This window comes from Colias philodice, chromosome 10 (genome assembly GCF_061535455.1).
Source record: "Colias philodice isolate Cphi_HAF_F1 chromosome 10, ilColPhil1 Martin Lab GWU primary, whole genome shotgun sequence".
In the NCBI taxonomy this organism is placed as follows: Eukaryota; Metazoa; Arthropoda; class Insecta; order Lepidoptera; family Pieridae; genus Colias; species Colias philodice.
Window position 1 is genome coordinate 8,473,862 of NC_143095.1, and position 27,082 is coordinate 8,500,943.

The following is a 27,082-nucleotide window of genomic DNA, read 5'->3' on the forward strand; positions in this document are numbered from 1 at the left end:
GAATGAAAATCTAGATGTTTGTATAATCTAGCAATTATATAATGTAAACCGATAAGTGGTAATTTCTAAATTTACAAAAAAAGAAACTGATAATTTCTTGTGTTTGATTATAATTGCGTAAAATCAGACAAGAAAATACTATGATTTGGTCAATTCAAAAATACGTGACGTGATTTTGGACACAATTTTGATAGACTTTATTCATAATTTTATCATTACATCATTCGTGAAAGAAACTGACTTACTAAATTCAGCTCTTATATATTCTTACTTAGAATAATATAAACTACATTATATAATAATCAACAGATTCATGTTAGAAAACACTAATGAGCATCAAGTCATTAAATATTGAAAATAGTTATGCAATTTAAAAAAAGTATAACATAATAATATGTTTACCATATAAATTTCTAAAGAATAGAAAAAATTCGACTACGAGCCAGGATTTGAACCCCCCATTTAGGGGCAATGCCTGACCACTCAGCCGTCATCCCGGAAGACGCAGGTTTGAATCACGGCTCAATTTGTGAGCAATTTTTTCTATTATTTAAAAATTATTTTTAGTAAAGCATTTGAATGTCAAAAAAACTAAATATCAAATATGTTTACCTTCTTCCCTCGAATGACACCAGCGACATAGGGCTTCACCTCTGGACGGTCAGGTGTTTCGAGGGCCTGTTTGTTTATGTGTTCAATTAACTTCTTACGGTTCAATGGGCCGGTGGGATCCTTTTCACAAGCATAGTTTGTCCTTTGTGATGGTGGTAAAAAGGTGTCCTGAAATTGTAAAATATAATTATGAAACATCTTGTTGAAAGTATATTGTATTCCACGGTAGTTTTGGATTTAGAATTATTAGAAAACAAAGATTTCTTATTATTGTAAACTTTGATTGATATGATTGTTTATCAGATACAATCTTTCAACCAAACTTGATAATTTAAGTTATTTCCTATTTTAAAACTGTGTGGCTTAAAGCCATTTATTGCACTTTTTACAAATTTTGTTTACAATTATAAAAAAAAAACATTAAAATATAAATATAAAGCAGTATCAAAATTAACAAAATTACAAACTATTCATATCTATACTTATTATTTAGTTTCATTCGCTTTTAATACAAAATACATATTTAAAAATCAGATCGCTCATTCAGAAATCTTCTGTTTTTAAAATTATCTTATTAATGTCTTAGTAACTACTGGGTACTCAAATTAATTATCTTATCATGTTTTGTCACATGTTTTATTGTAATAAATGAAGTAGGGCTTGGCTAATCTTAATTACAATTGATAACATGGTTTTAAGGACAGAAATCTAAGAGCACTTGGATAATCTAAGTGCATATCCATAAAATAATTTGGAAAATCCAAAAGTGCACGCCTCATAATTTTTTTTTTAATAAATATTTATTAATTATTATTTTTGTTTATTTAATAACAATTAAACCACATCGAATCAGACCCTGAAAAATGAAAGGGTTCTATTCCTGAGCATACTCAAGCGTAAGAGAAAAAAAAAGACTTGATTAGTAAAGTATTTCGGTCGCTATCGTGTTAACAAGAAAAAGGATCCGCACATACAGACACACGGACGTCCAAGACAGAACTTTTTTAAACTGTTTTTTAAATAGTTTAAATAACAAAAATGACATCAAAAATATCATGAACGTTAAAAATAGTGTTTTTTCTTAATATATGTGTGTATGTATTATCTTACAAGTGCAATGTATGATACATAAAGACATTTTAAGTTTGAAAAATCAGATGTTTTGCGCGAAGTGACAGTAGTACCCACCTCAACGCTTCGCTTATGAGGCGTGCAATATGTTTCAAGTTACATTAGAAGTACTAAGTAAGTGTTGTATTTCTAAGTACAATATAGGTACTAAATACTATTTTCTGGAATTTATAACATGCACATGATAAATTTGCTATTGGTAAGACCACTATTGGTCAGCAATCTAATAAATAAGTACTACTGCACAAATAGTGACAGAATTTTTTATTTTCACCTCAAAGAAAAATGTCCTCATAACAGTAAACCTACATGAAAGAAAAAACTTACATCTGGATCTACTTCCTTGGCTAGCATAGTCAGCTCTTCCTGCGATAGTTTGGCCAGTAACTCATCGACATCGATTTCATCGTATGTCGACAACTCTCTTCCGTATAGTTTGGCCGGTGTCGTCATTGTCGTCGTCTTCGTACTTGACGACTTCTGTAACCACAAATTAACACGAATTCTCACACTGGCTTTACGCTCAATCATTACATAATGGAGTATTTTTACGGTAAATAAACATGACAAGCTTCAGTACACCACACCCAATATAAATTAATCAATACGAGGAACTAACAAAACTAATGTGGACGTATTTGTTAAAAAACTAATATAAAAACGTGCAAAATCATAATTTGAGTTTAGTTAACACTGTTTGCTTACATTTTATTTAATCAAATTTCTAAAATCCAAATAAGGTTATTATTTTAACGCCACGAGCAACGTCTGTGAGCGCGAAATAGAGACTGGAAAATGCACATATGAAAGACCGAATAAAACATAATAAAATGCAACATGAGTGAAAGAGACAGAGTATCTAGGGAAGCGTCTGTATTGTCAGTTGTCACAAAGAAAGGCTTGTTCCATTACCGGTTTCTTATCAAGTTTCGATTTTTAATAAAAAATCAATAAATAATAATATTATTACGTATTAGCACAGAATACTTAATAGAAGCTAACGCTAGTATTAGTTTAAGTATGATAAATATTTTTGAAGTGAAACTTCTTTATCGGGGTTGGAAAAAAATTTAGTGTAACATTTTTTCGTTACGCGCCATCTTTTTCTTATGCCTACCACGCGTGATTCGACGTATTTCTGTGAAGTTGCATATAGTAAATTACAATTTATTTATTTAAATAAGGTCATAAAGAAGTTTCACTTCTTACGTGTGTACACTAGTATAAAAAAAAATACACGCGCACATTTTTATATTTAAGGTAATATAATATTTAAGGTAAGGTAATTAAATTTTACACATAGGTACTTACGCATTTATTTTTCAAAACGAGTATTTTCGTGTACTTACTAGATAAGTACGGAGCTCAATTTCTGTGTAATTAAAAGACACTATCTACGGTCTACAACTAATTCTGCTAGGTCAATAACAAAAGTACCTTATAAAATACTCATACATAATTATGTACAAATTATATAGAGGTAGTACTTATACGGAGATAACGCAATAAACAATTACAACCAATTATTACAATCAAAATTATTTGGACATGGAGAATTTAATCCCATATTTTTGATAATTTGAAAGCCATTTAAATAGCCCTTTTGGTTAGGTAGCGGTACTTAGGTACCCACACAAATTTTTTATAATGACTTTTTTACCTTTACTTTTAATTTTACTATTCGTTCAATTCCAGCAATACATACAATACAAAACTTAAATATTTTCATAATACTAAATTATAAATGGAATCGTCAGTGTTTTCTGCCTTAAAAGTAGTGTCTTAGGACCAGTTACTATTAAATCACATTTATTTAGCACCTATAGGTAGTTAGGTACTAAAGAATAAAAAAATGTATGCGTGCACTAGAGTACACACGTAAGAAGTGAAACTTCTTTATGACCTTAAAAATGTCACGAGTATGGCGTAACGCAAAAATGTCACGCGTACGGCGTAACGCAAAAATGTCACGCGTACGGCGTAACGCAAAAATGTTATACTAAATTTTTGTCCAACCCCGATAAAGAAGTTTCACTTCAATAATCTGCATCTAAGTTATTTCACTTGAATAATAAAATTATTCAAACACACATGTGGGTAGCTACCTACTCTAAGAACAAAAGCAATTATCATATCAGCGCGTGTCTGAGAGACTGTTGTTAAAAATTATACGAGGTCGTGACATTTGGGTGTCATAATATATCTCCAGTCACTAAGGGAGGTTACGCAATGGTCTATTTCATGCTTTGCCTGCCTAATGACTTGTTGCTATTGAACTCCCGTCACGAAGTCACGACCTTCTTTATTATTCGTCAAGTGATATAACAGATACAGACAAAAGAACTGTAGGTAAATAGTTTAGTTTATTATGTTCACATTATATCACTACGGTCTTAGGTAATTTTTTATGGTAAGATTGAAATCTTCTCTCCTGGAGTCTAATATTCATTAAAATGCCTGAATTACGCCTACAGCCTACAACTCAGCTCTTTATGATAATAAGTAACTAAGTCTATGGATTGAATAGTGGTTTTTGCCTAGACCATGAATAACTAAAATATATACTAATATGTACTGCTAATAGAACGATATTCGAAACACAAATTTAAATAAAGTCGTCTTGTCTTATGGTAGGTACGTACTATAGACGTAAGGTCATGTGAATTTACCAGCTTCTAAAAGGCCAGAAGAATCACGATTATACGGTTTGTAGATGCTTATATTATTATGTATATGAGCTATAATTGTTTTAATATTAACATTCCAACATTTGCAATGATCGAAATTTCCTAGTATGTTAATAATCAAAATATTTTTTTTATCAAGAATCCAAGAAATATAATTTAAGAAGTAGATTATATTATCTGAGACTTGTCTAATGGTCAGGATATTATATCACTTCTTTATATTAAACTAGCGGTCCACCCCGGCTTCGCCCTTGGTACATATTTCGCAATAAAAGGTAGCCTATGTTCTTTCTCAGGGTCTAAAGATTATCTGTGCCAAATTTCATCAAAATCGGTCCAGTAGTTTATGCGTGAAATTCATACATACATACATACACACAAACCTTTTCTCTTTATAATATTAGTATAGAAGTATAGACTAGATTGTATTTTCTAATGTTTGATTTTACGCGAGTATTATAGGTACATTTAGAAATTAAAGGCTTTTTAACGGATTTTGAGTCTCCCCGTGACCACGCTCGCTGTAAAGTGTTCGAAACGTCGGGAAAATAATAGAATGAATAAATCGCGTTTAAAATCCGTTAAAAAGCCTTTAATTTCTAAATAGACTAGATTTCCGCCCGCGGCTTCGCCCGCGTTTTCAAAGGAAAACCCGCATTGTTCCCGTTCCCGTGGGATTTCCGGGATAAAACCTATCCTATGTGTTAATCCAATTATGCAGTATATTAGCAATTATGTGTGCTAAATTTCATTGTAATCGGTTCAGAAGTATTTGCGTGAAAGAGTAACAAGCACACACACACCCTCAAACTTTCGCATTTATTATAATACTAGCGGTCCGCCCCGGCTTCGCCCGTGGTACATGTTTACGTTTTCTCTACATAAAAACCATCCTCGTACTTCAAGGAATATAATAAAAAAAGAATTATCGAAATCGGTTCAGCCGTTCTCGAGTTATGCGCTTACCAACACATTTTGCGATTCATTTTTATATATAAGACTAGCGACCCGCCCCGGCTTCGCACGGGTGCAATGCTGATACTAAATACACTACAGAAAAACTTTTAACGTTGTATATAAAAACATAGCGGCCCGGCCGGCCGGTACCGCGACAAACGGTACGTCCCGCAATTTTTAAATCTGTAATATCTTCGAAAATATTCACTTAAATCATACGGTGTAAAGGGCCATATAGATCTATATTAAATGAACAATGTATTCAAGGTATTTAATTGGTTATGGATTAATGCTGTATTGGTTTAAATCGCTTCGAAAATTAGCCATTATTTGACGTAAAAAGTAAATGACAAAAAAAAGTTATTGTGGGTAATCCATAAGAGATAGACATATGCCATCGCGGACTTTTCTGTAGACCTTTTCAATGTGTACAATACTTAATACATTATTTTGATAAAACTCGAAGGGTTCAGCCTGCGTTTGCAATGTAAGCGGAAAAAATGTAATTATTTACGACATCACATTAGAAACCTCAAAAATAACAGTACTTCTCCACTATTTAATGGATGTTATTATACATATAAACCTTCCTCTTGAATCACTCTATCTATTAAAAAAAACCGCATCAAAATCCGTTGTGTAGTTTCAAAGATTTAAGCGTACAAAGGGACATAGGGACATAGGGAAATAGGGACAGAGAATGCGACTTTGTTTTATACTATGTAGTGATTATAGTAGGAATAGGAATAGGACTATTTTCTCTTATACGCTCCGTATTAACTGCCAGGTACCAGTTGCAATAATTAATTAACGTCTTGGTCGTTCTAATTAAATAATTTTGAATCAATTAAATGTGAAATTTGATTTGTTGTGAAGTGATTGATTCGTTAAATGGTTGTTCCTGTTGACCACACTACTACGCCAGGCCGACCGCTGGCGGAACGCCAGTCTGCTATGATTGGTGGTCGGCAAACCAGAGACAAACGGTATTCTTAGTTGCACTCGGCCACTGGCCTGCCGAAAATCATCAATGCGTGTAGGTACCGAACAAAACAAAATAAATTTAACTACACACTCCTTGAACTATAAGATTTGACCTAGTAGTAGTGACGGGCAAAATAAAACATTACCGATTCAGTTTTTAATAGAGCAACGAACTTTTTGTCAGATAGGGCGTATTCAGAAAGAAAGCTTGAAACTTATAAGCGCTTATCGGCGCTTGTCATGTTCATATATTTTCCTGTCAGTGCTGTCAACCCGCGCAGGAAAATATATGAACATGACAAGCGCCGATAAGCGCTTATAAGTTTCAAGCTTTCTCTCTGAATACTCCCATAGAAACTTGGATAGAAACGACATGATGACAAAAAATGCGACAAGATTGAAGATTGTCAGTCTACAGTCAATAAAAATATTTCATGAGCCACATAGATAAATTCACATTTAATTTGTTGCATATTAGTCAATAAAGAAATCTGTGTCCGTTGTTGTTTGTCTGTTATAATGTCACTACCATTCGGACCACCTGTGCAAGTTTCTCCTCTGATAAGAGGAATAAGATACGCATTGTTAGCTGCAGGTATTATGTATGGAATAGCTAAACAATTTGCATATGGAGCGATGGAAGCGAGGTGGAGGGAGGAAGAAGCCGTGAGACAATTACAGCGCGATAAAGAACTTGCTAAATTGAGGGCGAAAATTGCGGCCGAGGAAAGAGAAGTTGTTCGGCAAATGGAGTCAGGGGAATTGTTTAAGCCTGGGAGACTGTAGTGATACGTATGTTTATTCAATATTATATCAGAGAATCAGGAAATTGAACTTTGTATTTATTATAAACTTTATTCACACTACTAGTTAACAAACAGTTAGTTACTTACAGCTATAAACTTTTGGCAAGTTGTAAAATGTGATGAATGGATTAAGATTGAAGGTTTATGACCTCAAAATTTCTAATATTTACAAGTATTTTATAAAATACACACGTAATATTTTAAAGTATCAATGAATATCAACCATAAAAATTATTTCGATTCATTTAAATAACAATGCTTTCGAAACGCGAAAGTGCGCAATTAACAAGTTTTCACTGCTCGTCGCAAAGTCTCCCATACTGCCATACACAACCTATAACGGAATATGTGCGTTAAGTTTAAACTGTTTGTGAATTCACATGGTTATGTCGACTTTCTCTCGAATCTCGCGTCAAGATTGATGGTAATTGATACTGGACAAGCGAAGCCTGTTTACCGGTCATGCTGCAAATAATTTCACTCGATTAATCGACTAATCGAGTTACCTTTTATGGTGGGTTTGCACGATCGAGTTTTTCCTTCAATTTGCATTTCAGACTTGAACGTGGGCTGGAATAATCGTGATCATTATTTAAATGTTATCACGATACCTATTTCTTTGTTTTTATACAACGTAGGTATGCGACGTAAAAATAAAAAAAACTAGGAATAATAGGTACTTACGCACGTATGAAAAATAACATACTAAATACCACAGACTAATAATAATATACTACGAATACTAATTTAATTTATTCCTTCATATTATGTATCCAATTTTACATAGATACTCATTTAAATATTACAAATGCTTAAATTATTCAAATAAACAACACAATAAAATATTTTTATTGCGTAAGTAGGTACCTCAGTACATGAAACCAACAAGAAGATAGTCATAATAATTATACCTAGATATTTTATTTTTATATTTACTGTTTGGTTATTAAGAAAAAGACGGAAATGATGATAGATATATTTTAATTAATAGACAATATACATTTAGCTATGGGTAAAGATGAGAGGCATAAATGTCTCAATATAAAGTAAATAGTAATCCAAGCAGATTGGTACCTAGGTAATTCAGGTTGTGTCTGAAATAAGTGAGTCTCACCTTGACTTCTATTACTGTTAAATCTGGTTACTTTCTATAATGTTGTTGCAATTTTTTGTTGCTACTGTTTTGCACGATTTCAATTCAATCTCGAAACTACTTTCCTCCAAACTAATGCGAAATTTTATGTCTTTGCCAGTGCCACGATTGTATTTTTTTTTCTGAAACGCCTATCAATCAATCAATCAATCATCAGCCTTTCGATGTCCACTGCTGGACGTAGGCCTCTCCTAATGCACGCCACTGAGCCTATATTATACCTAGTACCTAGCGTACTTTCAGAGTTTATAGAATATAGACACCAGAATATACCTCTAGTTCAATTATTTTGTACAGCAGTTACCTATTTTGATTATGCTATCATTTATAAAGTGATAATTTTACTAACTAAACGTAACCACAATTTCACTTAAAACAAACTAAATGCTCTCACGGGACATTTTTAGGAAAAACATATTCGCCGTATCCACGTTTCAATATTGTTTCTTTATTTATATGTATTTTACATACTTAAAATGAGATGAGATAGGTAATTACATATTTTTGTAAAGAACGCAAAAATATAATGTATACCTTGAATTTTTCCACCACGGAAAATTTAGAGCTATTAATTAGCTTACACCTAGAGACCTAGAGCTAGTGAATACCGAATACGTGATTCTTGTATCTGTAAGTTGTAGGTACTTCTATTGTATCCAAAGAACAAGATAAAGGTAAACACACCATGATTCATATTCAATAGCGTAACGGTTTACATTATGATTAATTCATTAGTGAGCGTTTTACTGTTATCACTAGCATTAGACCTAAAGAATATTTATTATCTACGTGCGTACTGCGTATTATACGTTTGTACTTGTGTAGCGAAATTATCCACTATATGAAGAATATATTATCAGAACTTTTATCGTTCTCATAAATCTATCATCTTATCTTACTAATCCATACTAATATTATAAATGCGAAAGTAACTCTGTCTGTCTGTCTGTTACTCAATCACGCCTAAACTACTGAACCAATTTGCATGAAATTTGGTATGGAGATATTTTGATACCCGAGAAAGGACATAGGCTACCTTTTATTGCGAAATATGTACCACGGGCGAAGCCGGGGCGGACCTCTAGTATTATATAATATGTGAAAGTTTGTATGGATGTATGTTCAACTGTCACCGGAGAACCACTGAAAGGATTTTCATAATACTTAAGTACCTATTTGGTTATGATGAGTGAAACCGTACGGCATAGCTAGTGTTTTTTTGACGAAGATGGATTTTAAATAAGTTAACTTACACGTAAATAATCATTTGCTAGAGAACCTATAAAAAACAGTGATATATAATTTTTTCATACGTAGGTACTTTATTAATTTGCCGCGATTATTTTAAAATATGTATATTTAAACAGGGTGTCCCACTATCGGTATACTAAGCGCGAAGGAACATATAGTCTTGCATACACTGTAAAAAATACTTAAACAACAAAATTACGCCAAAAAATTAAGCGATAATCAAGCGATAGCTCACGCTCAACCCACCCAACTTTGCCACCGTGCGGGTGCTTGTTAGGGGTGTACACAAAGAGTTTTAAGAATTCATCTATTTGAAAAAAGAATGAATCTGGAATTTTATAAGTATTTTTTACGTAGTCAGCGTATGCAAAACTGTAACCTCCATGAGCTTAGAATACCGATGGTGGGACACCCTGTATATAAACCAACTTAAGAGATTTTCGCTAAAATAAATTTTAATAAAAGCGAAAAAATTAAGTTTAAATATTCTTGCCTAGCAGGAGAAACTAAAAAAAACTAAACAGGTTTATTATTTATATTTTGATTTATTGCTTTACTCCCACACGATTTGAATGAATCACACAAAATCAACAGATAGTAGAGACAACTCTTTTACTACTTTTCCTTCCCATAGAAATCCTCATTGAGATTTTTTGTTTGTTTACCTATATCAAATAAGCTCCAACAGTGGAACGATTTTGAATATATTTCAATTTTCATCATAGTGGTGGCACAGTATTACAATATTAGTGGTGGTGGTTAGTTGTTGTGGAAAGCTAAATTATTGCTGAGCTATAGCAATTAGCAAGTGACCGTTGCGCGTTGGTTCGTGTGGTTTTCGCGTAAAAGAGAAACATACCTCCATTTGTATACGTTTTGTGCCTCCATACATTATTACAAACTTTTGCATTTTAATATTAGTAGGATAGTAGGTTTTGCATTATATAAAAATACATGTTAGGGACCACACAAAAAATAAGACAAATGCTAAAAAATGTATGAACCTGTATTAAGTTTTAGGAGTAGGTATGTATAAATGAAACAAGTTTTTGGAAACAGGTAGTTGATAAGTGGTAACGTAACGTCACGCTCTATAATTATGACCAGTCTAATTGTTACGTAGTTCAATTGAATAGTTTATTTTTAACACTAAAACTTTTTCAATACTATTATCACGCTGTCGAAAATTGTTTTACGTTTATTTCAGCTATTAGCAGTTTCGATATATATTTAAACACCCGCAAGATCACTATCTATAGAAATATAGAGCTCATGTGTTTTCTGATGTAATAATATGACTGTAAAGATTAATCCAAATCCGTCAGTAGTTTTTCTCGTGAAACGATGCATATTTTATATCATACGAACATAGAGCTAGAGCAAGAGCATTATTTCGTGATCTTTTAGTGTAAACGAAATCTCGTATTCAGTGTTGTTCAGTATCTTTTCGAGCGCAATAAGAACAACGAAAGAATGCTCTTCGCCTGTTTACACTAAAATAATTTGACATAGAGGGTTTAGAATGAACTCGCTCAAGATGTAAATGCACCAAAAGTGTAACAAACAGCTCCATATACATCCTCACAAACTTTCGCATATTTTATAGTGTTAGTAGCGTAAGCTACTATTAACTATTACGTATTCTGTGGTATTAGTAGGAAACTGCTTTAAGTTTTTTTTTTACTTGAAATAAGTTTCACTTGAAATACCTAAGCCCCGTTATTGTTATTTACGCTAAGAAACACTCGCATAATAATTATACTACCTACACCTAAGAAAACTAATGGGATAACAGGATTAACTCTTGCGTCTTTCTCAAGTGTAGTCGCAGAAAAATATAATTAACAATAATTATGCTTATTAGTTATTACAGTTCTGCTAATACGCGAGTTATGCATGAATCGCATTACGTGATTATCTATATATAAATGCAAATATGGCTAAGTAAGACCGTGACATTTTGCTGAGAAAAGATATCTCGAAATACACAAGTCATTGAACATAACAATTCTCTTTACATCCGATTTCCCGGAAGTTTAAGCAATTCTATTCAATTTTAGTATACCATATATTTATTATTTATATAATATGCGGCTTTAGGTTTTGTAATAAAAAATGCCTCAGAAATACTATGCATTGCTTTATACATAATGGCTGTAAGCAATCAAAGCATGAGTAGCAAATCTTATCAAAGTTCAAACTATATTTTACATAAGCATACAAGTGGAACAAAATCGACATTCATAATATTCTACGCCTTTAAATAGAAAAACTAGATTGGAAATTGCAATGTGCACATAAATTTAAAATTTCCATGAAATAATTTTTTAACACGCAATACGACCATTGAAACAAGTTTTTCGATAAACTTAAAAGGCCGTTAGATATTGCAAAAATGTAACTAGGACAAACTAACAAGTTTTAACATTTAAAGTATTTGCTAATTGGTTTCTATGTAAAAAAGAGCACTATTGCAATTAGTTTTAGTAATTTGCCAAAAATAATTGTTCCAACCTCTTCATCATTATACTTCTTGTACCTACATGCATTGATATCTAGAGGCTTGATACTGCATACTGCACAATAAAAATTTTATTGCCTTAGTATGAGCTCTATGTTTAATAATGAGCTCTTATTTCCAGATCACAATGTTTTATGTTATGTTACCTATTTTGATATCAATTTGCTCCACGGCCTTTTTTATGATGGGTGCCCAAATGTTGTGGAGTTGTTGGAGATTATGCCAGGTCAAGAGTGACCCAATTCATGCTGAGGCACACATAAGCTCAAAGACATGCGATTTATCATGACCGGCTAAATGGTAGATCGTAATCTAATACAATCATAGATATACCTATATAATTAACTACACATTATATTATATTTTCACTTCCTTCTATTCCGGTCTCAAACGGCTATAACGTTTAACCACAGTTAAAAAAATTAGAATGATTTTAATAAAATCACATACCTACTACCAATTTAATGAATTAAATATATATATTTAAATCTAGAGTAAGATACACATTATGCAATTCTTATATTGGCATTTGCATATTATCTAAACGTGTTTTATCGCCGGCATAAGCATAACATTTTATCAGACTTTTTTCTAGGGATATTATTAAATTACAAATGAAGCACAGAAGCATAGGTTCTTCATGCTAGCGTTGCCCGAGCAATTACGATTACCTACTCTAAGAAAAAAAAATGTATGTGTGTACTAGAGTACACACGTAAGAAGTCAAACTTCTTTATGACCTTAAAAATGTCACGAGTATGGCGTAACGCAAAAATGTCACGCGTACGGCGTAACGCAAAAATGTTACACTAAATTTTTGTCCAACCCCGATAAAGAAGTTTCACTTCAAAAAACAATTCTAGGTAATAGGTATTTGTGCCAACACTGATGCTAAAGATATTATAATTATGTAAGTAATGGTATTTATATAATAGTTGTAAAATTGATATATTTTTTTATCTGAAGACAATGTTAAAGTCTTCAAAACTAGGTTAAAATATAGCACAACGCAGCAGCCAGCAACATTCTACGCAAAAATTATTCGACGTACCTAAGTAATTAGAATTGGCAAAAACACAATATTCTGAAATTTATAAATTTATTTCAGGTAATTATAAATAACGTTCGCTTATAATAAATAACGGAGAACTTAATTTTTTTGTGTTCCGTGATTCAGTAACGTTCCGTTACAATGTCTGGTTCCATTCAAGAGGACAAAAAAGATGCAAAAAAAAGATGCAATCGCAATTTAATTGTGCGACAAAACATCGTGTCAAATCTCTCTCATATATTTTTTGCCATGTCCATATTCATTGTTGATGGAAAAATCGATATTTTTTGTGAAATTTATTTACAACTAGTGGTCCGCCCCAGCTTCGCCCGTGGTACATATTTCGCAATAAAAGGTAGCCTATGTCCTTTCTCGGGTATCAAAATATCTCCATACCAAATTTCATGCAAATTGGTTCAGTAGTTTAGGCGTGATTGAGTAACAGACAGACAGACAGAGTTACTTTCGCATTTATAATATTAGTATGGATATATTAAAATGTACATAGTTGATTTGATCGGTCTTTTACTTTTTTTTATCACCATGCTCTATCCAAACTTAGAGAGCGTCCATAAATTACGTGAGGTTGCTTTTTTCAATTAGATGAGATTTGACTCGACCCCCTTCCTCCCCTAAAACACCTCACTTAATTTATGGACGCCTCGTTACTAATGTTATAGTAGCGTACTATTTTATATATTCTGGGGTAGCGTTATAATAAAATTTCCTACTACAATTTTGTTCGATTATTTAAACTTCATAAATGTGTTGATTTCGACCAAATAGTTCTGAGACTAATTAATTAAATTCCTGATTCCAAAACCAAGAACAACCAACCTAACAAGAAATAACTTTAACGTTTACGAGTTTGATAAAATCCTTTTTTTAAATGGGTAGGTTTAGTAGCTACCTACCTACTAACCCTTCGATTTATTTATTTTTTGTTGGAAATGTGCAAGGTTTTAATAATACTGATTCTATTCCTACTACATGCGACAGAATTCTATTAGTGATGTGAAAAGCTTTATTCTATTGCTGTATTAGGAGTATATGCTTTTAGTCACTTTAATAGCGCCAAAGCACTTTAAAAGTACTTATAGAAATGTATCCTTTGAAATGTTAGCGATCGAGTGTAAAAGAGAAAAAAAATATTTGCTAGACCAATTTTGAAAACATGGAACAAAAGTAAACAATTTTTAAAAGAAAGATCATCATGTCAATCATTTAATTGAAGAGCTAATACTACTAGTTATTATTCTGTGATTGAAGTCACTTAAAATGAGATTAGGCGTCGTTTACAAAGATTAGAAAATCGTTTACTTTAATAGCAAACATAATAAATATCAATAGAGCATCAAATAAATCGTCAATAGAGCAAGATGAAGATGACCTATCTTTATTACTATCATTATTCTATAAGGGCAGATTTTTCAATCCCTGGTAAAACTTATCCGTCCAATAAAGTATTACACGATAATGTTAAAATGTCACCTGTAAACTGTCAATTGCGGGCAATAAGTGTACATTTTGAAATGGTAGTTTTATAATACGTCGACGAATAAGTTTTAACCAAGGATTGAAAAATTAGCCCTAAAATGAAAATGTAATAGTTCTCTGCAGCTATGTTATTTATTGAGGCAAACTATTGTACTTAGGTATTTTATTCTCAAAAAGTAAAATATTTATATTTAGATAATAAAAAATATGAATCAATTCAATGCTCTCTGCATTGAATTGATTCATATTATTATTTTGTCCTTGACATTATTGCGTAACTATATCGGTAAAACCTTTTGAACAACACAAACAATAATATGAATAGTTCAATACCCAGAATATTCCTTCATGACCGATTACAGGTTGTTTTTAAGGTTGAAATTATAATGGAAGTAATTTCCCATACCTACTTACTAAAAGGTTGAAATGTTTAACATATTATAATACAAATATTGAAGCAACTAATACCACTGAATTAATAGTTACTGCGTTCACATTATTATTAAGGTACCCATGTTTATTGAACAAAATATTTCCATCCCATCTATGTTATGAGAAACATGTTGTCTTGGTAAACAAAGGTATTCTTGGCATACAAAAAACCGCATAAACTTATTTTTGTGTTCGTAGTTAAATTTAGTGTTTAGGAATAGAATAAATAAATACATTGTTGTTTGGAAGATTTGATTCTCAATATAACAGACTTATAACAGATATTTGTGTATCATTGTAAATTATTTTTATGCTCAATGTATAAATAGGGCAAATAGGAACAGATAAAGTGGATAGTGGACATTCCGCGATGGTCGACCCAAGGCCGCCCTCCGCCTACAGTCAGAATTAATAAATATTTGAGTCCATTTCCTAACACCACGTACATGTATATGCCGCGACAGATTCAACAATAATTTATAACAATAAAAGTCTAGATCAAAGTTTTCATCTTGATGTAAATATTTCATCATTATTTCGCAATAGCAATAGTATAAAATTGTATAAAATGCAAGAGAGAAGGTTTAGAGCTTGTTTAGAGTAAGTATGTATCTGTGACAGTTGCGATGTTCGTGCGTTTGATGCGTGAAATGAGAGATTGCGCGACTTATTATTTATTAATATGTAACGGTTACTCTATTGTTATGTATTATACATTTATGCGACTATATTATAATAATCTTCACTAAAAACTAATTGCTATTTTATACCAAAATGATTGACAACCACAGAGTAAAAAAATATTAAGTCAGAATCAGAAATAGTCAGTAAGTGAGATTAATTTTCGAACGGTTTGCGATCTTTGCATGTATTGAAGGGTCAAATTCATTAAAAGTAGACTAGAAGGTGACATTAATTTTGAGATAAAAAGTTACAACATAGAATATATTTTTATCTAGTTACATATAGGTAGACCTACGTATAATTCTCAGGAGTGTCGACAAATCTTTCATTTCTAGCTGAAATACGTGTGTTGTAAAATGTAGATGGGAAGTGGGAGCATAGACCTAAATTCGAGGTCAGTGGTTGTCTAGGGCAAGCGTCGACTCGTATTTCCCAAAATATCTGTGCTACACTTTGTGACTTATTGATTTATATTTCATAGGTACCTCAAATACAACAAGATATATTCGATGAGTAAACACTGATATTGTTCGATTTTTAAACTGATATGAGTCAGTATTTTTCATTGGTTATTAGTTGTCAAATATGTACTGATAAATGAGATCAAAATCAGTGCAGCTAGGCTCTACGCCCTCGTAAGGGTACTTTTCCACAAATTGAGCCACAAATAATGTCCGAGGATGTGTACAGAGGATGTGTTTGTAAAGAACCAATCATAACGCATAATTTAGTTTGAAGTCTGTAGCGTTTAACTTTTGAAGCGATACAATTGGTTATTTATAAACGCATTTCTCGCATATTATTGGTGAAAAAGCACCCTAAAACCGATGCCTAAAACTAGAAAATACAGTACCTAAACAAATAAAATCATAAATAGGCATGATATAATTATTCTTTAGGATTAGTACTTTCGCATTATATAATTTGAACATTTAAATGTATTTAAGTTAACATGTAATTCCTTATAAGATAAGCTATACTGCCGGTGAAAGTGCCCTCAAGATAGATAAAATATGAAACATTATGTATGTAAAAAATGGAAAAGGCATTATGGATTTGGCAACATGGATTTGAACAAACATGATATGAAATTTATTCAATTTTTTTATAGTGATAATAATCGGAAAATATTGTTAGGATCGTAGGTATTTCTTTTAATTCACTAATATTATAAAGAGGAAAACTTTGTTTGTTTGTTTGTTTGATTGTAATGAATAGGCTCATAAACTACTGGACCGATTTTAAAAATTCTTTCACCATTCGAATTTCGAAATTTCTTTATCCCGGAAATTCCACGGGAACGGGAACTATGCGAGTTTTTCTTTGAAACTGCGGGCGGGGCCGCCAGCGGAAAGCTATAGTTTTAAATATAAATTAATAGTAACAAAGTAAGTAGTTACAACTATAAATCAATTTTCTTTGGTATGTCATATTCTATTTGTTCTATATTTAGGTATATTTTAATGGGTTAAAACCATTTGTAGAAAAATGTTAATCGCACGAGCTCTACAATATAGGTAGAGCTCTATAATATAGGCAGTAGGCTGTATTAAAATATTTTCCCATGAAAAATGTCGTTCATGCAACCTAAATACTTGTCACTAATTGTTTATACAGGATGTCCCAAGAAGTATGGATATACTGAAGCCAGGAGGTAGAGGACCTAGAGTGAATCCGAATCACCCCCATGTACCTATGCTATGTGGTTTTTCGTAGTTTCGGAGTTACGACTTAATTTTTTTCAATTTTTCTCCTATCGCCGAGTACGATGAGAGTTTTACTCCCGGTGACGTCAATTATTGCGGTAGATGCTTTCTTGGGACACCCTGTATAAATAACGAGTATTTATAACGACATGTATCTCCAACCAGCCAAAAATTCTTTACCTCGGCCCTTAAAATGTAACCGTATTTAAAACATGCGTGTTTTATTTGATAAACATAACTGTTATTAATTTAATAGCAGCATTGGCGTCATGTGTGTACTCGATCGTGTTTGTGCACGGCTTTAGTACATTATAATGGTAATGTTGATGTTCTGAGGCAGATTTAGCCGCGGATTTGTGGTTGTGCGTCGACTTGCTCGTTTCATTTGACGCAGCGAAACGGAAAATCGATATAAATGTAAGGATAAAGGGCTGTATGCAAAATAACGTAATAAAATTATTATTCTTTGTTGCGACTGCGATTGTAATTTGTAAGGTTACTGCAATAGGTATAATGATGATGTTGGTATGACATTAAGGGCCGGCGCCCACTGCCGGCACGGCACGGCATGGCACGGCAGAGCATCCCGCGGCGTGCAATGGCATCCCGCGGCGTGCAGTGGCATCCCGCGGCGTGCTGCGTGATCCCGCGGCATTCAGTGGCATGCCGTGGCATCCTGCTAAAAGCCCCACTAATGCTGCATAAGTTTCAACCTTATTTCAACTAGCTAGCAATCATAATTCCTCGACCCCAAAGTGACGCATACGCCTCGCGGGATGCAATGGCGCGCCGCGGCATTCCTTGGAATGAAACAGCAAGACACGTCATGCTGCCGCATCCTGCGGCGTGCCGCGTCATGCTGCAGCATCCTGCGATACGTCGCGGCATCGTGGCATCGAAATAAAGTAACTTGAATTCTAAACTGATTGAAATAAGATTCAAAATAACTTCATCAATACATATAATAAAATTCTAGAAAAGTGGTGTCTGTACAATGAAAATATGTAAAAAAAAATTAGCAGGGGTTATTACTAAATCGATCCCAAACCCAAAACTGTTGTTAAAAAAATTTTTGTCTGTTTGTCTGTTTGTCGGTTTGTCTGTTTGTCTGTATGTTTGAACACGCTAATCTCAGAAACGGCTTATCCGATTTAGATGCGGTTTTCACTAATATATTGTGATAAGCTTCATTTAACATTTAGTGTTTATTTCATGTCAATCGGTTCATAAATAAAAAAGTTATGACCATTTAAGTAATCACAGCGAACATTTGCTAAGGCATTCTATACATGAATTACTTTATTACGTAAATTATACGCTAAAGTTATTCCTTGACATGTCCAGATGATCATATCGAAAGTCCCCAAGCGTGGGGGGGGGGGTGGTTATGCTGAGGGGGTAGTAGGGGGGGTCAAAGGAACTTTATTTAGATTTTTGCTCATAAGTCTAAAACCTGCACAAATAGCATTATGGTTACTTCTAGGTAAATTTTCTATATAAAAGGTCTTTGAAATTATGTCGTGGGTATTATATTCTTAACCCCCGTCGCAAAAAGAGGGGTGTTATGTCCGCTATGTGTGTTTACATGTCTGTCTGTGCCACCGTAGCTCGCTAACGGGTAATACGAATTAGATGCGTTTTTTTGTTACATTAGTTGTTTATTATATTATATAGGGGTAAGTGGGAATGAAAAAAACGAATGTTAGTTGTTAATGTAGGTTGTTAATGTAGGTTATACCCAAGTGATATATCAAATGAAAATAGACGACATGTCAGAAACAATTAGTCAAATTTTATCAAAATCGGTGCATCCATTTATTTGATATAGGGGTAAAAGTGGGAATAAATAAATGAATTTTATCAAATATACTCAAGTGACGTATCTAATGAAAGACATGACGTGTAAAGTACAATAAGACATATTTTATCAAAATTGGTTCATCCATTTATTGGATAAAAGTGGCAATAAAAGTTGTCAAATATACCTAAGTGGCATATCAAATGAAGGGGCATGACCTGACGTCAGAAGTATAATGAGGCATAGGTGTTTAATCAAAATCGGTTCATCCATTTATTATATAGAGGGGTAAAAGTGGGAATGAAAAAAACGAATGTTGTCTGTTATACCCAAGTGATATATCAAATGAAAAAAGACGACCTGTCAGAAACAACAAGTCAAATTATATCAAAATCGGTTCATCAATTTATTTGATATAGGGGTTAAAGTGGGAATAAATAAATAAATTTTATCAAATATACTCAAGTGACGTATCTAATGAAAGACATGACGTGTAAAGTACAATAAGACATAATATTTTATCAAAATTGGTTCATCCATTTATTGGATATAATATGTAGGTATAAAAGTGGGAATAAAAGTTGTCGAATATACCCAAGTGGCATATCAAATGAAAGGGCATGACCTGACGTAAGAAGTATAATGAGGCATATTTAATCAAAATCGGTTCATCCAATAATTATATGTAGGGCAAAAGTGGGAATGAGAAAAACGAATGCTGTCTGTTATACCCAAGTGATATATCAAATGAAAAAAGACGACCTGTCAGAAACAACAAGTCAAATTATATCAAAATCGGTTCATCCATTTATTTGATATAGGGGTAAAAGTGGGAATAAATAAATAAATTTTATCAAATATACTCAAGTGACTTATCTAATGAAAGACATGACGTGTAAAGTACAATAAGACATATTTTATCAAAATTGGTTCATCCATTTATTGGATATAGGTATAAAAGTGGGAATTAAAGTTGTCAAATAATATACCCAAGTGGCATATCAAATGAAAGGGCATGACCTGACGTGAGAAGTATGATGAGGCATATTTAATCAAAATCGGTTCATCCATTTATTGATTTATAGCGGTAAAAGTGGGAATGAATAATCGAATGTGGTCAAATAATATAATCAAGCGGCATATCAAATGACGTGTGAATTACAATTAGTCATGTTTTATCAAAATTGGTTAATCTGTTTATTACATATAGGGCACCTTAGGGGTGATAGTGGGGATAAATAATCCAAATAGAGTACCAAACGAAAGGATATGACATGTACATAATATATAGGTATGATTAGACATGGTTTAGATCAAAATCGGTTCTGCCATTTACTAGGGGTGAAAGGGAAAAGTTGAAAGTCTGTGAAAGTAGAAGGAATATGGGAGCGGGAGAATAACCACATCCTGGAAATTTTGAAATCTTCTGTACCTAAGTTTTATAGCTCAGTTAAGTAATAAATTTTACTAACAGTTCTTTTGTGTTATTATTTATTTTATTTCTTAACTTTATAATAATGTGTAAGTACTTATAATTTAGTTGTATATGATAGTACGTGTTTCAAGACGTGTTTACTCAATAATTGTGTGTTAAGTAGTAACTACTATGCAGTCACTATTCCACGCGGACGAAGTCGCGGGCACAGCTAGTTAGTAATAAAATCCTCTGCCCTGCCATGCCACGCCGTGCCGGCAGTGGGCGCCGGCCCTTATATTTTATACAGTGGCACATTTTTTAATATGGTGGTAATTGGACTTATTAATATTGTAACGATGGAACAATCATTTTGCATGCAAGCATTTTTAATCATAAATTTTTATATTAGATACAATATATTATATCAACCTACAACAATATACAGGATTGATAATACCGACGTGATTTTTGAACTTTCTTTTTAAATTATTATTGTCTCTCTTTTAAATTACAGGTGTACCAAAATATGATTAAGAAAATGCATTTCCTGCATATTATATGAAAGGTACCTCCTCTATGAGCCGAAAAATGGTCCTAACGTAGGTTTTCCGTCAACTCTTTTTATTTATCTAACCTTGCATTTGGTCTATTTTTAGAGCATACTTTTTATTTGACTTCCAAAAATGTACCTATCTCGCGGGGCGAAGCCGCCCGTGCTATTTTCGAATCAACCTGAAGTCATTCTATAACGTTGTATCTAAAGAACATTATACAGCGATTTTAAACTTTGTTGACTCTACAGAGAGTACTTTTTTGCGTGCAGAAAGCTATACAAATCTTACACCTATATATTTTCTATTGTTTTTCTACACTTTGTTATATTGAACCCCGTCAGTGTGATAGAATGTGCGGAGAAATTTATTGACTTCTAAATTTTTTTGTACATTTCGACGTCAACCTTCGATGATTTCATAACAAAGCTTTTACTAATCAAACAAAAACCATTTTTTTCCTAATTCTTTCTTAGGCAATAAAAAATAATTACCTTATGACTGATCTAGGTAAAAAACTTGTATGTACAACTTTGACAAACTTGATGACTGATGTGAGACAATATTTAACGAGACTTATCACAACAACGACTTTACAAATATGAGTGCTCTCCCTTATCCTTCACTGTCATAGTACCTTCTGTAGAACTGAGCCCAGATAAAGAGATTTACATATTCTATTTATTTGTAATATACAGAATACCGTTTGGTTACCCCACACCGTCTTAATCTGGTATATTTCTCAAACTACTAAAGAAGTAATTGTGTTAAAAGTGCAAAATATTATTCTGAAATAATATAGGTACACTATCCTAAAAATTGTATCATAAATTTCTTTCACAAGCTATAAACAACTGTCAATACTCAGCAGATAACCTAATTTAAAACTCTATTTTCATTTCACTTAAATTGCATTGTTTACAAATAACGTCCAAATTTTTTATACCTAAAAATAATTACAAAAATTGAAGTTTTTACCATACAAATGATTCTCTTTGGCTCGCAAACATAATAACGTATTTAGTTTGTTTGTCGCAAGCAATTAGCGCTTTCGTGGGCTGTCAACGCGCTCGTCCAGTCTGACGAAATTTTATGAGTACACTGAACCAGAAAGACGGCAAGATTTTTTATGAAATTCGTCTTTGTTGTCCACATTTTAAAGTACATAATTGCATCGATAAATTAACGAGTTTATATTGAAAGGATTAATCTTCAAATAAAAGTTTATCAATGCAATCATTTTCAGGGGCTAATGGAAATGGACAAAACAGAAGTTGCACAATAGAGTCTCTAGATATATGATGGACTATAGTAGAGCCAATTTAATAGGCAACATTTGACGTCTATCAATTTTATCTTCATAGGGTGGTAACCTGCTTAAAAACATCGATTAAAGTGAATTAATCGATACGGACTTGAAACATTTGTCAATCGAACTTGAAACACATGTCAATAATTTATGATAATTTTTATTCCCAAGTAATCAATGCATTCGATTCTAGATGTCAGATTTCGATTTTTAGAGTAACGTCTCTGGTATTTAAAAAGAAAAAAGGTTTATTGACACAAAATTGTAGCGACGTCAGTTCTTTAAATCAGAAATTGTTCATTATGTTTAGAATGGTTTATCAGTAAAATCAATTCCAAAATTTACTTCTATCGGTCATTATTATTATAAATATGTAATCGTAATTGAAAAAAGTTAAACAAATGTGCAGTTCTAACAAAACGAAATATCATGTTATTCTATGTCGTGGTTACTAGGTTACGTTGTTGAATTTTGTTGAACTGTCAAATGTTGCCTATTAAAATGGCTCTACAATAGTTGCGCTCTGCGGTTTCACCCGCGTGGCTCCGCTTTCTTTGATCTTAGCGTGATGATATTATGTAGCCTATAGACTTCCTCGATTAATGGGCTAACCAACACCGAAAGAATTTTTCAAATCGAACCAGTAGTTCTTGAGATTAGCGCGTTCAAACAAACAAATAAACAAACTCTTCAGCTTTATAATATTAGTGTAGATTAGGTATATTATGATGATTTGATAGAATAAATAGCTTTGTTTTTTGACCATCATAGAACCTAGAGCTTACAAGAGTTATTGCTGATAGTAGAAATGTTAGCATATTATGGGACCAATGTCCAATAATATTTTATTGACAATACATTATCATAGTTATTTCTCACGAGTGTTAAGCCAATGCGGTTGTCAAACTGTGCCAAGATTTAAAAATTAGCGCCACTTCCCCATTGGTTCCAAATAATTATACCTAATATTTAAATAGCATGAAAGAGTTTCCTATGTTTCTATATTATACATAGACATATAATTAATTGTCTAGTTATGAATATGATGAACGTATCATGATAGTATAAAGAGAATACTGTGGTATCATGCATGAGCTTCTGCAACATTCAGTGTGCTCTACAGCCTCTACTTTTTATCTCTACATTCGTTATTTCGTCACCCTAATGTTATTATTTGCAGAAACTTTTCTAAAATCACATTAAACCATACTAATACCACAGACTAATTATAATAATATACAACTAATAAATTGGATTTAGTCAATTTCATTTAGAAGTCTGAAATGTTACTACTATTATTTAGTAGGTGCTCGAAATGCGATTTTAATTCGTAAATGTTTAATTAACGAGATCAAGCAGATGGAACGGTTAAGAATATAAATGGAAATGATAGTATTATTATGAGAAACTGAAATTGTTATAATGTATTCATTGAGTTAGAGCTCAGACACGCGTGGAAATGAGGAGCAAGACATAACAGCACAGCATAACAGTAAGTAAAGTTGTTATTACTGTATCGTAGGTCGGTAAGTGTGTTAACAAGAAAACAGTAGGTGTAAAAAGTGTAACCTAATAAGTCTAAGAAGAAAAAACCTAATAGGTAACTACTAAGACTAGTTTATCTTCTATAGAACTGAATTTTTTATGGGTACCTAACGTAGATTAATCGTTATCAATGCATATTGCCAATCAATTTTTCATGGCTACAGTGTTGATAAGCGTGTATTGCTACGTTATGTGAAACTTAACTTAACTAAGACTTTTTCCTTATAATATTTTGTAAAAAGCTTTGTATCGCAGTACGTTGATTATTGTTAGAGAGATCACCTCCTCAAGGTTGTAAATAAACTAAAGTATGCACAGTCTAATTTTATGTCGCATAATTGTATTTTAACGACGTAATGAATTCTTTATATTTCAACATTACTTGGAAGAGCTTGGATAACTATAAAATGCCACACTATGAGAATAATGTGGCTTTATGAAGATTGTTAAACCAACAGTCCTTTGTTTGGATATAAACACAATTTCAAATTGGCAAAGATTCATTTATCAATGTTCATGATAGGATTATAATGTAAATGGAGACCTAATACCTGATTTTTCTATCACATATAAATACTAATCGTAATAAGTCGTCTATCACAAATTATCTAGTACTATATGAAGAAAAGATGGGCAATTTTGAAGCCTTTCCAAAGAGGGTTAATAAGCAAGATATCGGGAGAAGAAAAAAAAAAATGCATAAAGTATGTAAGTATTAGCAACACGACGAGATTGTATCAACACAAGTAGGTAACGCCATATGCTTGCTTATCTTACTCCATAAAAAGTTTATACAACACGTGTGCCCTTATTTCAAGACCTTTTTTTAATTGCACATACTAACGGGATCAGCAATATGAGTCATTTGTTTTGGTTGAAAAATCTCGTAGCTACAATTGCATTTTATTCTGGACGCTTTTATTAGTTTCACCTGTATATTTGTATGTCACCGACTTTAGACTCGACTTTGACCGCCATTGAAAAGACAGATTTAATTCAAATTGTATATATACTTATCGAGGATCGGTCACAATACAATACATAATTTCATCTTATTAAAGCATTTCTTTTTAATTTTTACAACGTAGGTAATTTGTCTAAAACTGTTTCCATGAATTGGTACGAACCACAGAAAGGGGCAAATTGCAGTCGGGGTCGACGCTCTGACGCCCTCAAACGACTAAATGTTTATATTTGTAGTGAAACTATGCTAGAAATATACGAGACATTCCTCACCATTTGCTACGTATTGCGTTGATTGTACGCACCCAACCTAGTTGTGTCTAGAGGTGTAAAAATTCAGCTCTTTGTTCTCCAGAATTTTTAGATACTCCATGTCTAGCTATCTCACCTGTTTTATCCGAAAATATGAACGTATACCGTATCTTACCTGTTTTGTATTAAAAGTACAAATGTAATTGGCACAAGATATTATTTGAATTTTAATTGAATCAATAGACATTCGCATATAGTGATAGGTTCAATTATAATTAATGTAAACTTATAAGAACCTATCCTACTTTTTGTCAAATTTATTAATGTTAGTGGAAAACTATTTTCTAGGTCAACTTTGAAGCGTGATTTAGATTTATTCATCATGACAAAAACAACATGTTTTTACGACGTCAATTTATTTTTAAGAAAAATCATTAATAACAGACACATGTTAGTATACACATAGTTGGCTAAATTGTTTTGTTTGTCAAGATGCCTACTTTTAATTTTGTACAGGACAGATGTAATCAATAATTTCATGGAGTATTTACAATGTAACGTATTTGCGCCCGCGAGGCTGGTCGAGTTACTGCAGTGTTTTTAGAATGTAGAACAACTCAATAAATCAAAGCTTTGTTTTCCTTAGATTTTCTAAGAACCCCGTTTCGGTAACTGGCTAGAATTAACACCAGTTCTAAAATAATTGAAACAATTTAGCATTCTATTATTGGATAATTCGGTGAAGTTATCATTCTCTACGTCAATCATGGAAGTACCTACCTAATGTCGTATCCTGTTGTATCCCTATATGTATAGTTAGGTTATTTTGTAAGTGCATCGTCATGTGCTTACGTTTTTTTTAAGTATTAATTTATTAGGTAAGTATAAGGTTATTAAACTGTGCTATTAGGTTTGGATTTTGTTATTAAAATGTCATCATTTTCATCTGCCTATTAGCTGGTATTCTTGGGTTAACATTCTTAATTCATTATAGTATCTTGGAAATAATGTGCACTGATATATAATGATTACATACACAATGTAACGTTGTTATTTACTGAATGTGAATAGCCTTTTGTACTTTTGTGTTCGTCGAACAATGGTTCATTTAAGTTGCAGTTTTTTGAAGTGATAAACTGACTATACTTTCAACTTTTTCGCATAAAACTGAGATACTAATAAGGAAGCGTTCAAGAGGTTTCCTGTTTTTAATACTTCTAGCGTTTTCCTCAACGATTTTATACTTTTTTGAAATCCTTTGGGAGGTAAATAGAAGTAGAGACAAAACACATTGCCACAAAATTTTCTTCGTTATTGCGGATAATATCATTAAGTTTTATTCATGTGTATCGTCTACTTTATTTCTTAGAAGGATACATACGTTTATGATGATATCTGCCATTTAAATAATGTTTCTGTTATCCAAGTTCAACGATACAGAATGCATTTCTTACTAGCAAAAACATAAATAAGAAAACCTTCAACAAATAGGTGGACGGTGAAGCTGAACAGCAAATAATTAATGTTAACTAATACATATTTTATCTCTCTCCTAAAATACAACATTGAGAAACAGTTGGAATGCTCCCGTGATATAAAAATATTATTGTATACGAGCACATTCAGAATTCAACATTAGAAGATTCTGTATTTTTAGAGGTAGTTAGTCAGTGCGTCATTTGATTTTAAAAAGATTTTCGTGACATATACGTCGCCTTCACCTTGCCGTGTTCTGGCTTATATCAAAGCTTGCAGTGACACCGTCCATGACATCA

The 27,082-nt window shown here is 32.5% G+C and overlaps 1 protein-coding gene and 1 long non-coding RNA gene across 5 annotated transcripts in view; one reads left to right on the plus strand and one right to left on the minus strand.

Annotated features, from left to right (window-relative positions):
• Window positions 1–27,082, plus strand: part of LOC149485333 (uncharacterized) — a 316,030-nt gene that overhangs the window by 26,862 nt on the left and 262,086 nt on the right. The gene's annotated exons all lie outside the window — the stretch shown is intronic.
• tmod (tropomodulin) overlaps window positions 1–27,082 on the minus strand; it is a 52,876-nt gene that overhangs the window by 8,193 nt on the left and 17,601 nt on the right. For all 4 annotated transcript variants that reach the window (XM_089700196.1, XM_089700197.1, XM_089700195.1 and 1 more), the window contains exons 2-3: window positions 2,071–2,223; window positions 613–780 (exon numbers count right to left, since the gene is read on the minus strand). In XM_089700196.1, the coding sequence (XP_089556322.1) occupies window positions 613–780; window positions 2,071–2,223 (321 nt within the window). The remainder of the gene's footprint in view (window positions 1–612; window positions 781–2,070; window positions 2,224–27,082) is intronic.